A 13,093-nucleotide genomic window follows, 5' to 3' on the forward strand; every position below is an offset into this window, starting at 1 on the left:
GAAAAAAAACCCAGTGAGAGCTTTAAGTTCAAATAACCCCAACAGCTGACATCCCATACATATCAAATCAATGTAGCTACCACTACCCTACCAATCTGTCCTTGGGGAAAGGCCTAAATGAGTGTACATCATGTTAGGAGAGTTCTGCTCTTAACATCAATGCATCTCTTTGGCTCGGATAAGGGAATGCTTCTTGATTTGTTTTGAACTACTTTTGCACTTTCTTTCTCTTCATGCACTGAGAGAGAACAACAAAACACTTTGTATTTGTGATTCCTCCCAGCCAGAAAGAGACAATAGGGAAGCACAGATCAGAGGAGCAGAAATGCTAACAGGCTCAGTCTGGTCACAGAATGGCGTGGGGCTTGCCTCTCTGTCCCAGGAAATGGGGGCCTGGCTCTTGCCCAGCTCAGACTGATAGACTCATTTTCGGCTCCCCTTGTTCTTGCACTAAAGCAATGAATGGCTCAGTGGGGAAGCACAGGGCCTGGAGTCACTAGCTGTTTTCACAGAGCACTGCTGGGAGAGCAGAAGCACTGCTCAGGAGGTGCAACATGAGGAGAACAGCTGAGGCATTACTCTCTCCTTCCCACCATCCAAAACAGCAGCTACAGCCAGAAAGCCAGATGGGACCAACTCAGGGTAAAGAAGGGAAGGGAACTCCAGAAATGATACAAAGAATGTCTATGAAGGGGGAAGAGGCAGGAAAAGCAGAGAAGCAAATCAGTAACTGAGTACTGCTGTCTGCTAGATACCACCTTCCTGACCAGGGGACCTTTCTGCCTTCTGTGGGTCACCCTATTAAGAGCAATATGGAATCACACACTTTCCCTCAAGCCATAAATCAGAGGTACATTAAATGTGAGCCCTGCACCTCCAAGAATACATATGAATCCCCAAGCATCAAGTTGCTAATTTTCCTGTAATAGGAGTACTTTTGATGTTATCTTCTGGCAGAACATAGCCTAATAACATTTTATGCGACTTACAGGTATCCCTGGAAGACCTGGAAATCCTGGGTCACCTTTCTGTCCTGGCAGCAAGGATGTAATTATTTCACCTGCTTCACCCTAGAAAAAATACAGTTGACTTTATTAACAATACATTTTACAATTCCTTACAACCATTTTGGCTCCAAAGGGCACACAGTGGCCCCTAAGACTCTAAGCTATGCTACACCCTAGCAGTAAACTTTCATATAAGCACTAGATTCTCCAAGAATAGCTCTGTTTAGGAGAGATGAAGACTCTAAACAGCTAAACTAACAACTATTAAAAGATTTAATTTGTACAAAGATAGCAGCATTGATTTAAATTCCAAAAGATTAGGGGATTGAAATACCAATTCTTCACAAAAGAAACATTCCAGCTTCATGTGAAAGCAGTGGACAGGACACAACAGAAAAAAGGCTCATTCAGCTTTTTTCAATGTCCCATCCCATGAGATTAGTGCTGAGTGTGCTGTTACAACAATTATGCTTTGTGGTCCATATTGAAGTAGTTTCTTATTGATTTCAGGGAATATCTTTGTTTTGAAAGTATATGTTCTAATGAGATTGTCCTTTAATATCTTGAAAACAACTGGGAAAAGGAGCTAAGAAAGATAATTCAGCTTTATAGTCCAAATTTTCCAGTACCAGTGTTATGCTGTCCTCTCAGGACATGTCTAACAGTGTAATTCTGTGGGTCAAGTTTCCTCCTAAATAGACCTCAAGCATGGGCCAAAGGTACAACAAAACTCAAAAAATAAAAGGTTCAACATCAGATCAAGAGACTCTAAATTAGGAGAAAACACCACCTATGTAACATGTAGAATACAAAGACATTTTCAAAAGAACAAAAAGATGTTGTACTACTCTTGTTACTGGGTATTTTAGGTCACTATTGTTTAGTCTTTAGGAGTGTTTTGAGTATGCACAGACTTATGGTGCATTTGGGTGTTTGTAGGCATTTTGTTAACTTGATGCCTCAACACTGACACTTCACAGGCCCAAGGAAACAGCTTCAGGAAACACTCTGCAACTTCTTGAGCTACTGACCCAAACAAAGCCACTGCAGAATTTCCAGTTAGCTGCACTGGAGTGGCCTGGAAACACCAGGAGTGTCTCTCCAGGTTCCAGTGGGTGCACACAGTCTTGCATGAAACAAGCAGGTTACTCATGGCAGATCCCACTGCACATCCATGTCTGGTAAGTACCTGGATGTGAGAGTACAGCACACTCACCTTCATACCTGGCAGCCCAGGGGGTCCCTTTGTTTAAAAGAAACACAAAAAAAATTAAGATCAATAGAAATAAATCAATGGTATGTTGTTTGCAAATCAACTAATCAGATCTACACCATGAGGCAAACATTAAAGACAGAAACTTATAAAAATATATGGAAAAGGGGAAAATAAAATTTTAATGAACTTCAGAATCAAATGGAGAAATCAGAGAACTTTCATAGAGAATGCTGAGCATTAGAAGGATTATATTTTCCTTTCTTAGCATTGTTTCTATGTTGCCTCCTATTATCCATCCTGTCTACTACATCTGTTTGTACTTTGGTTCCGACAGTCACTTGCTGTATCCTTGTGCTTTATACAAAAAACACTCTACCCTTTATCTTTTTGCTCACCCATTAATCACCAGTAATACTCTTCAGATATACAAGATCTTCTCTGACACATATGCATGTATTTGTATTTTTCTGCAGGTGGTAAAGCATCTCAGCATGTGAGAATTCAAAGTGGTTTTTAAGCTTTACCACAGCATGCAGCAGAAAAACTCACTTTCATTGGACATTTAAAATGCTCTGATTAAATATTTAAAATAAAATTCTATCTATTAAAAGAAAAACTGCAAAAAGAGACTGATATTTATCTTATTTTTCACAGTAGAAGTCTTTCAGTGGATTACAAGATTGGGAAATCTTTTACTTACAGGAGGCCCTTGTAAACCAGGAAAACCTGGACTGCCTGGGAATCCACGCTCTCCCTTAGGGATGAAGAAAATGATTAGCCAACACCAAACCAAAACATAACAAAACCAGATAAACAAATTCTGATTCAAAAGTATAGTTTGTTAGCTTCTGACTCCAGAATAGAAAATTCTATTGGAACAAGATAGAATAATCACTTAGTTAACTCACAAAATGGATGGAAACAAATTTCCACAGTCAGGTGTTTCTGCACACTTCCAGGCAAAGCACTACATTACAGAGATGGAAAACTCACAGAATGCTACAGAAAATCAACTCCTACTCTGGGAAAATCCCAACATGGAGCTAAGCAGCACGTCAGAATGAAATTTCTCCCTCCAACATAAACACTGAATCAGTATTTTCAATATAATATTAAAAATTTATAATTAAAAACTCTCACTGTTAAGTAATGAGATTTTCTTGGTAGCATGAGTCTACTACAATGATGAGACACAGCATCTGAGGTAATTATCAGACACCTCTCAGCTGCAACTTATACAAGTGAGGATTAGAACATGGAGTTTAACTACAATGGCTGCAGAGCACACAGTGTGGTGTCTTGGTGCTGGCAATTTCTGGCAAAGCTTGTGCTTTAAGTACCAGACCATGACCCCTACTCTCAATGAATTATCTTGGAATTACCTTCACAACTCAGTAACAGCAAGTACTGTTGCACACAACAGTCTAAACTCATTTGGTACAGCCAGGAGAACAAGAACGTTTTACTATATTATTGTTGCATTAAGATTTTTTAAGGAATTCCACCTTTGTTCCATTGCATCCTGGGATACCCTGAGGTCCTGGTGGCCCATCTTGTCCTGGCAATCCCTTTAAAGTAGAAAAGGGAAAGAAGAGTTAAGAGTGCAGGATGCTTTTCTGGGCTTGAAAGACAAAAGGGAACAGATTTGTGTCTACAGAGCCCATTGCTACTCACAGGAAGTCCTGGTGTTCCTGGAAAGCCGGGAAGCCCTGGCGGTCCCTAGAAGGAAATTAACCATGTGTTTGAAATAGTACAGTATGAATGGGTGTGCAAAAGGATTTACCAAGATTTCATTAAATATAATTTATTTGTGCAGATAGAAGTAAAGACAGACAAACATCCAAATCACCTCTACAAAAAAAAAAAGAATGCCGTGCTTACATGGCATTCAAAGTTCTTACCAATCTTTCACGGAAATAGCCATAAAAACATAGAAAAGACAATGCAAAATTACTGAAGTAATAGATTATAGATATGAAGAGAAAATAAATAAACACTCGTGGTGTGAAAAATGGATGCAGCCCAATGAAGTCAGATGTATCAATTATTACCAGCTGAGGTGTCTGACAGAAAAAGCAAAGGCACAAAATCTAAAGGACTTCCAGACAAGTCCACCTTTCCTGTATGGACTGTATACATACTGCCTCTACTTCAGAATACACTGAAACAAAAGTACTGGCACTTGCTTAGGTCCTGTATTGTAAAACAGATCAAATGAGCATTAGGGCTGCTCTCCCTAAACAGTTCGTGAAATACAAACAATATGTAAGACAGTATTGCTCATGCAATCTTGCATTAATTATAAAAAGCAGTACAATCTCTTCTGGTGGGTAGATTACTCTTCAGATTTAAGTAAATTTTTTTCTTGTCAATCACCACTTCTGTTAGGACCCACACAAATGCCTGTCAGTCTTATCCATTATTCCATACCACCCTAACACTGCATCCATACTCACTCTGATTCCTTTGGGTCCAATAGGCCCTGGAAGACCATCATCACCCTAAAAGACAACAACAGAAACAAACAAGATCCCACATTCAAGCTGCAGTTTGTGTTTTTACCAAATTAATCAGTAAGCCTTAACTTTATCCTACATGTTCACAGCAAGTGGGCTAAAAGTTATAGTAGTTGTCATTTCCTGAGTCAAAGGGCTCAAAATTATTTTAACTTAAAGTAGTTGTTCCAGCTGACTAACCATGCCTTAGAGGAAAGTTTTCCTAGAGGCCACGGCGCTGTCAGGTGCCTGACACTGAGGGTCAGCCCTGTCACGGAGCATCCTCCAGCGGCCCCTTGTGGGCAGAGCCGGGCGGCCACGATTCAACACGGGTCGGAGCACACCAGTATTACCTTGCATCGTGATCATCACAGAATCACAATGCAGAACTTTGCATCGAAATCTTACGAAAATGTGTTAAAGGAATAAAAGTGTAGCAAAGTTTCTAGTCCAAGACCTCTGGGCTGTTTCACTCTTGTTATCACTCTTGTTATATCTAATCAACCTTCTCTTTCAGTGTATACCTCCCCTATTTTTTTCTTATCACCTGCCTATTTTTTCCTTTGCTTCTTTTTTATGTACTTCTGTTAGGTTTATACTATGAGAATTCATAAAAGAAATGGCAGATCCTGGCTATCGTTATGTATGTTAAAGGTAAATATATTCAGAATTATATATGCTGAATTACACCATCTGAGTTAAGGATGCAATTCAGTACTAAATAGAAGTAAATGGAAGCCCTCCAGGGAAAGCCAGGAGCATTCCTCAGCTCTCTGCACATGGGTTCAATGAGGCCCTCATTTGCATCACCCCACCCAAACCCAGCCCAGGAATCCCATCCCAGGAATGCCACCAGGTGCAAACAACAGTTTACCTACATGGTGGGAGCCCCAGGGCAGCTGAGAGCAAAACTCTGCTCTTATCAGTAAACTCAGCCAAGCCAGGATCTCCTTAGTGCAAGGACTAACAAAGCTGCATCACAGCACCTGCCAAACCTGTTCTCTGACCCTCATGGGCAGCACCTAGTGAAAGGCAGTGATGCCAAGCACCTGTGCAGGTAAAGAACTGCATAGGAAACTCAGAGCAATCTTTTTCCACTGGCTGACTATTCAAACTAATCAACCAAAAAACCTGTTATATCCCAACAGCTGAAGATTTTACCTATTAAACCAATGATAATCAGGAGCTCTGGAATTGCTTAGGATCAGCACTACAATTAAGCTAACACTGCCCAGTACCTTCATACCATTCAAGTGAATTGGGACTTACCTTTGAGCCTCTTGGACCAGGTGGTCCTTCTGGTCCTGGAAATCCAGGCAAACCTGGCTGTCCTTCCAAGCCTGGGAATCCTCTTTCACCCTACAAAAAGAATAGGTGGTGGTGGAGGAGAAATATGACATAAAATATATTATAGAAAAATTTAGAACACAAAATGCATCTTTCTGCTTTTCTGTAGGAAGTTATCACACTGACAAACTAACAGTGACTAAACATCTCACCTGCTTAACTAAAGAAATTCCTGAACACAGTCAGATTTACCTTTAATTACAGCACTCAAACTGATTTCATAGGTTTACAAGTTTCCATAGGGTGTTCTGCCCTGCAAACCCAATACAAGCACTTCTGAATGCTATAGAGTTGGTCTGAAAAGTGGAGGAGTGTTACCAGGATCTGAAAGGGTTAGTGTGTCCCTGAAGGAGAGAAAATGAGGAATTCGGGAGTGCCAGATAAAGAAAACATTAGGCACAACCAGATTTTGGAGCAAGCTCTGGCATGAACTGTGTTTGTACACTGAAAAAAACATACCAGTGTATAAGAGGCATGTCAGATGTGTGAGGGGCAAGCCAGGCTAGAGTGCCTCCTAATCTGAACCTGGTCACTCTTCTTCACGCTTTTGTTACAGCAAGTAGCACCTACAAATGGTTGCTAGAACAGACTTCTAGCAGAGGGTTGGCCTTGTGTGTCATTTGAGGCTGAAGAACTGCTGTCTAAAATGCAGCTATGCCAAGGTCTCCACTCCAAACAGTCATGGAATGGGGAAGCCAAGGCCTTCAAAGAAAGAGAAACATGAAGTCAAACAGCTAAGAGGAACAGAGGAGGCAACAAGAGATGCTAGTGAACTGTAGTATTGAAACTGAAATGAGTATTTTCCAAGCCCCCTTTGAAAGTGAGCAGCAAAAAGGAGAGCCTTGCATGAGGAAACTGTTGCCAGGGCAACTCCTGTGGAGTTTGCCAGCAAATTACTCCCAAAAGCAAACAGTATTTGAAGGACTATGACTGGGGGTAGCTGAGGGAGTACATCAGACACATCCTAAGGGAACTTACATCAAAGTTAAAATAATTACAGTGGAAACAGCTGCACTATAATCCCTATTTTTGATTTAAAAATTGGTTAAAGAAACGTGAGCAAATTTTGTGGGAAGAGAAACTATGCTGATCCAGTTCTCTTTGAGGTTTTTTTTAACTGTCTTCTACTTAAACAGCCTATAGATGATTCCACAAGTGATAATCATTTTCACATGTTGCTTCTGCCTCCAGATTTTTCCTACTGCCCACACCATACTGATTTTTATGAAGATTTGGATGCTACAAATTTGGCAGGAAAAAACTGCCTGCTCATTGCAGGAACATACTGAAATGGAAAAGAAACTTAACAAGTCAATGCCAAAAAAGACATGACATTGTTGGGGATAGAATGTGATTGAAGTCTCTGGTTAGTGTGCAATGAATTTTCTTATAAATTCAAAAGCTCAGTAGCCAGTTGTGCTTACACAGAAAGAACAGAGGAAGGTTTGATACCTCTTGTTTCAGACTGGAAGCTACTAAATTAAAACATATATAGCAAAGGTTTAGGTCAGCTCAGATCTCCTCTTCCAATCCTGAAAATACAAAATACAGGATTGTTTCCATAGCAAAATAAAGTTGCCCCAGCTATAAACCATCATTTGCTTGAGGAATGGGCAATGAATCAGATTCTGATCTCAATTGCCCTCTATCAGCTACACCAATATGGCAAAAGCATCAGCTCACAAGCTTGAACATGACTGTGGCTTGGGGCACAGAAAGAAAAAAATATAGTTGGGAAACACCCTAAAATTATGCTTTGCTGCAGCAAGATATAGCCAATTAAACAGGGATACAGAAAAGTTTGGCAGAATTCCATGTACTCTAATAATAGGACACAAGCAGGGATAGGTGCAGCATGGACAAGTAATTCACATTTCTAGAATTTGTTCTCCAAAATCCCATATTTATAAATAAATAGAAAGTATATACAGACAGTATGGGGAGAGAAACCAGAATAATTACTTACATTGATGAGAAATACTCATGGCAAAAAAAAACAAAAACCAAACCAACAAAGAAAAACAACCAAAACCCAAAAACTGGAGCAAAAAAAACCCCCAAAACCCAGAAAAGCAGTAGTTGAGGAGCCCATTTTAATGTCTAAACACATTCAAGAGCATGGCTGTAACATTTGATAAGAGTGGCACATACTTGCTCTTCCTGCCCTTGCTACAAAAATAGCAAACTTTAAAGAGTTCAAAACCACTTAACTATGGGTGGCTGCTTAAAACTAAATTAATGTACAAATGTCCATAGTAAGATTAAGATACACAGCATGGAAGAGGTGATGCCACAGCCACCCATACTGTTCTCCACCTTTATAAGTAACAGGAAAGTAATGGCTGCCTCACATTACAATGCTAGCCAACAAATTCCTCCTCAACTCCAAGAGTACTAATTTAACACAGTTAAAAATGTAGTATTTAATCAAGACAAACAGAGAAATCCCCTCTGACAGGACTTGCATTCTTCAAAACGTATCAATCCTAGTTCAGAGGTCACTGCAGAAAGAAGCAGTATTGGATTTGGAAACTTAGATCAAATGTATAACTAAGTGATACATGGTGAGGGACCCAGCTAATCATCTTAGGACAGCCCTCAGCTTCTTGTAGTAGTACAAGAATTTAGGAAGATTCAAACAATAATTCAAAACCTAAGCAAACCAAAGCAAAGAATTTAGACGATCAAGCACTAAAGAATTTCAGTGACAGATCTGGGGGCTCCCCAAAGCTGAATTGCTGAATTCAGCAATGCATCAAATACTGAGGGCTTTGTAATTATAGGGCAACTAACAATGAGGTGTGTACATGTATGCTCCAACAAGTTCCACTAGCAAGACATCATACCTAGGAAATGTGGGCTTTGTTTTTCATCCTTCCTTTACATAGATACATGACGGTCTGCAAGCTTCAGAGGGACTGTTTAAAAACCCTCTGACATGCTTCAGGATTACGCTGTGTTTACCTTGGCTGCAGTGGAAATGAATCACAATTCCCCAATTTCATATCCATTCTAAGGACAGATTGCATTAGATCCACATTAGCCAGACAACAGCTACTTACTCAGTGAATTCACAAAAAAGCTTTGACAAGTGCCGGAAAAAAAAAAGCCAACTTAGAATTACAGAAAGGTTCTCCAAAGTTGTACCTGCAATAACTGCACTGGGCACAGAAATCTGATCTTTAAGTGACTTTAAACTGAACCTGAAATAATTTGTGACTAGTTAGGATGCATCTGGTTTGGGCACCTGCATCTGAGATTCTCTAGGAACATTAACCAGGTTCATGTTTGGCTAACCAAATCTAATTTGGAAATCTTGCCATCAAGGGAATACCATTCTTCACTAGGTATGTAAATAGGGAATGTACTCTATGAACTAAAAGCAAGTAAATGCCAAGGAATGACCTCATCTGTCTGGAGCTATCTGGATGGCAGGTGTGGCATTGAGCATTACCCTGAATTTTGGACAGTTGCCTTGTTTAACCTGAGCCAATTGTAAAACACTGTACCAGCACATTATAGTGCCAGGGCCAGTGTTTTGAATTACTTTTGTTCATTAAAAGTTACATTTGTTTATGCGAGTCAAAAACCACCCTTGAAATGTGTCAGAAATTCATCTGGAGCACTGAAACCCTCCTAGAACCTTGCTGAGATAGGGTAAGTAGTTTGATAAGACATGCTTCTCAAACTCTGTTATCAGTTCACACCTTTAAGACAGCTCCATTGTATCTCAAGCAAACTGTTTACAAGACTGAGTAGAAGCATTTTGAGCAGCCTCTGCCCCTTGCAGTGATCACATCCCATTCATTCCCTGTGACAACAGCAGCTACATGGGAACTATTTAAATACAATTTACTCCCAACCAGGCTCCCCCACACCGGAGAAAGAACCAAGTACTTGCTGGGTTCACAGTACTGAGCTGGTTATCTACAGTGCATTGTACCCAAAAGAAATGCTGGGCACCTGATGTTTCCTCAAAGAAAAAACTTGTAAAACAATAAGAAATAATGTTGACAAACTTGAAGTACTGTACAGATATACTGAGAACAGGCAGTGAGACTGGAAGTCAAAGCTGCAAGGAAGAAGGAAAGCTGCAATATGTCAACATGCATCTCTTGGCCTGAGGATGCCATCTGCCTTCTGGGCAGACCAAAACAGCTTGCTGCACCTGAATGTGGCACACAGAGATGCTTTTTGCAGTGGGGATGGTTTTTACTCTGCTTGATCCAAGAATACATGTTTGGCCTTTAACTAGCTGCTTACTTGGGTGGCAGCTAACTGTGTTGGGAAAGCTCTATCTGGATTTTGTCACTGCCATGGTGCAGTTCATATCTAGACAGTGACAGCAATCGTCATCTTTGCATACAGCTGCACAAATCAAGAGGTGAAAAGCAGTACAAGTTCAGAATACACAAGTGGGCATCAACTACTTATGAACTGACAGTGCAAGAAAAGAGAGAAAACAACCCACACTCACTCATTTCGCAATCTCACTGAAGCACTACTAGAATAGCCATTATGCTACATTCCACACCTTAGCCTGTCAACACTAGCTAGTTAGTATAGGCAGGCTAAATAGGAATTCTTTCTATTTTACTAGAATTTGTCTCTTCTGGTTTTTGGTTTTTTTCCCAAATAGATAGATGGAAAAAATCTGTGCATTAAATCCCCCTTCTTGAGAAAATAATGATATGAACATCTTACACTGTGAGATGGACCAAATCAGTCTGACTCAATACCTGACTGTTAACACAGCTCTGCTCTTTGGTGCATACCCACACTACCATCAAAGAAAAAAATATATGAGCAAGAAGCAAAGAACTATCATCCAGTTATCTGAAGCTGGCATATGACTCAGTGGTTTGTGCACTGATCTGACAGTTAAAAAAAATAAAAAAGAATATTTACCTTTTCACCTTTTACTCCACTGCAATCACATTTGGATAAAGATGTACATCCATGGCAAGCCTTGAAAACATAAGGGGAAAAATTGTTTTTAGTTGGCATAAGACTGGATGAAATATTTAATATTATTACAGAAAATTAAAAAGTAAACCTATGAAGTTTGTCCTCTAGCCATTCTACATTAACTGTGTCTGTTCAAAGCAGATACAGTTAACTGAAAGTTCAATCACCTTTAATAATACCTATGTTTGTTTGTAAGTATTTTACAGTTCATTTTAGACTTCCAAACTTATGCTTAAGCATTGCAATGCAACACTTATAGCCAAAAGCACCAACACTTTATAAAACAGGCTCTTCAGCACATCTCCAGCTGAGAAGTTATGCTTCCCACCAGTAGATGTCAGGTTCTGCACAAAGTTTAAACCAAGCCTGAAGGTTATGAGCACATCTGAGATAGTTATTAGACAAATACTTACTATGTGATTAATTCTTCCCCCCATAGCTTAGTTACTGAGAAAAAACATTTAAAAACCTCTAGATTTCATGTAGCTGCATTCCCTCACCATTGCAAAGCTTGCCAAACCAGCTACAACAGTCTAGCAGCAGGTGACAGTCAGGTGGATTTCAAGGGATTCAAAGGAGAGGGATATACAAGTTTGGTTCACAGAGAAGATCCAAGTTAAATAACCTTCCCATACCGCATTTGCTTAGATTGTGTTCTTCCACCCCCATTTCAACATGGGACATTAGAGCCCTGTGTTGATCTCAGATTAACAAATGTGTTTACACAAGTGACATTTCTAGAACAAATCCTTTTTTTGGTAGAATATTTCTACATAATACCTGTTTCAGACCTCTTCATAGTTAAAAACTATAAGACATATTAGAAGATACACTAGCTGAAACACTTCAGGGGTCAACTTATTCTGAGAACAGGTGCAGCATTGTATAAAACACAGAGCTTATGCTTTAAGTTTGAAAAACTGAGCATTTGGGGTCCTCCCCTTCAGCAATCAACAGAGAACATTATGTACAAAGTTTCAATCAAGAAAGAAACCAGTCGGTGTGTCAGATCTGAAATACACCCACACTTGAATTCTAGCCCTCATTACCACAGAAGCATTTAGAGACATGACCCATCCCCTACCTGGCATTAGGAATGTCCTGGCTCTTAGCCTAAACATACTAGCAAGCATCAGATTGAAAATACAGAAGTAACTTAATTCACTTGGAACGACAAAATCCCAGAATCAATTAAAGCATCTTGTACCAAAAGGCAGAGCTTTAAGGCCAGCAGTGGTGTTACACTCCAGACATGACCAGGGTGTCTCTCCTGATCTTCCACGTGCCTTTTGTCACCAGTTTCTTGATGTTATGTACATGAAAACTCAAAATTCTTCATTAACATGGATTATTGAGCCATTTCCTAGAATTTCCTAGCCCAGCTTTCAAAGATCAGGCTGGACAAGCAATGTGGTCTGACCTCATGGCTGTCCCTGTCCTTCTGATGCCCTCTTCAGTCCGAGTTATCCTATGAATTTGGTATCTGATCTCTTTCACTTTCAAAAATGAGTTTTAAAAAAGCAAGTTCCTTGTGAACCAGTTTTAGGATTAATCTCTCTAACAAAGCTTTGTTTAAAAGGAATTAACCTTAGTTACATTCAATATTCCCTTCCCTCACAGTACAAACCTTGCTCACTGTGCTGCAGCACTGATTCTGTGTTACAAGGATGGAACAGTGAGAGCAACATGGAAAACCTCTGCTGCCTCCAAGAAGTGGGGGAAAATAATAAACTTATCAAAACCAAAAAGTGTTGCAGAACACGCAGGTTAAAATAGCACATACAGAAAAAGCATGATCAAGATCCTGCACAAAGAGAAGGATTTATTCAGCCTATGGAACAGAAGAGACTCATTTAGTCTTCCTTACAGCTTCCACAAAATGTTTCTAATAGAAATTTTTTCAGTTTTCAGGTACAAGGGAACTATTGGGGTGAAAAGGGAGAAAGGGAAGTTGGGAGAGAAAGATGGTGTGAGATTATCTGGCCCCTTCACAATACAAGTTAGAGGTGCACAATGTTGTGAAGGTGAATCTCCAGACAATTAAGCTCAGGAATCTCTGC

At 39.8% G+C, this 13,093-nt stretch overlaps 1 protein-coding gene across 1 annotated transcript in view; it reads right to left on the reverse strand.

Annotated features, from left to right (window-relative positions):
* Nucleotides 1–13,093, reverse strand: part of COL4A5 (collagen type IV alpha 5 chain) — a 72,095-nt gene that overhangs the window by 40,684 nt on the left and 18,318 nt on the right. The window contains exons 2-9 of the mRNA XM_063170915.1: nucleotides 10,974–11,033; nucleotides 5,988–6,077; nucleotides 4,680–4,724; nucleotides 3,898–3,942; nucleotides 3,729–3,791; nucleotides 2,924–2,977; nucleotides 2,224–2,250; nucleotides 990–1,070 (exon numbers count right to left, since the gene is read on the reverse strand). Of these exons, the coding sequence (XP_063026985.1) occupies nucleotides 990–1,070; nucleotides 2,224–2,250; nucleotides 2,924–2,977; nucleotides 3,729–3,791; nucleotides 3,898–3,942; nucleotides 4,680–4,724; nucleotides 5,988–6,077; nucleotides 10,974–11,033 (465 nt within the window). The remainder of the gene's footprint in view (nucleotides 1–989; nucleotides 1,071–2,223; nucleotides 2,251–2,923; nucleotides 2,978–3,728; nucleotides 3,792–3,897; nucleotides 3,943–4,679; nucleotides 4,725–5,987; nucleotides 6,078–10,973; nucleotides 11,034–13,093) is intronic.

Source organism: Melospiza melodia, chromosome 16 (genome assembly GCF_035770615.1).
Source record: "Melospiza melodia melodia isolate bMelMel2 chromosome 16, bMelMel2.pri, whole genome shotgun sequence".
Taxonomy (NCBI): domain Eukaryota; kingdom Metazoa; phylum Chordata; class Aves; order Passeriformes; family Passerellidae; genus Melospiza; species Melospiza melodia.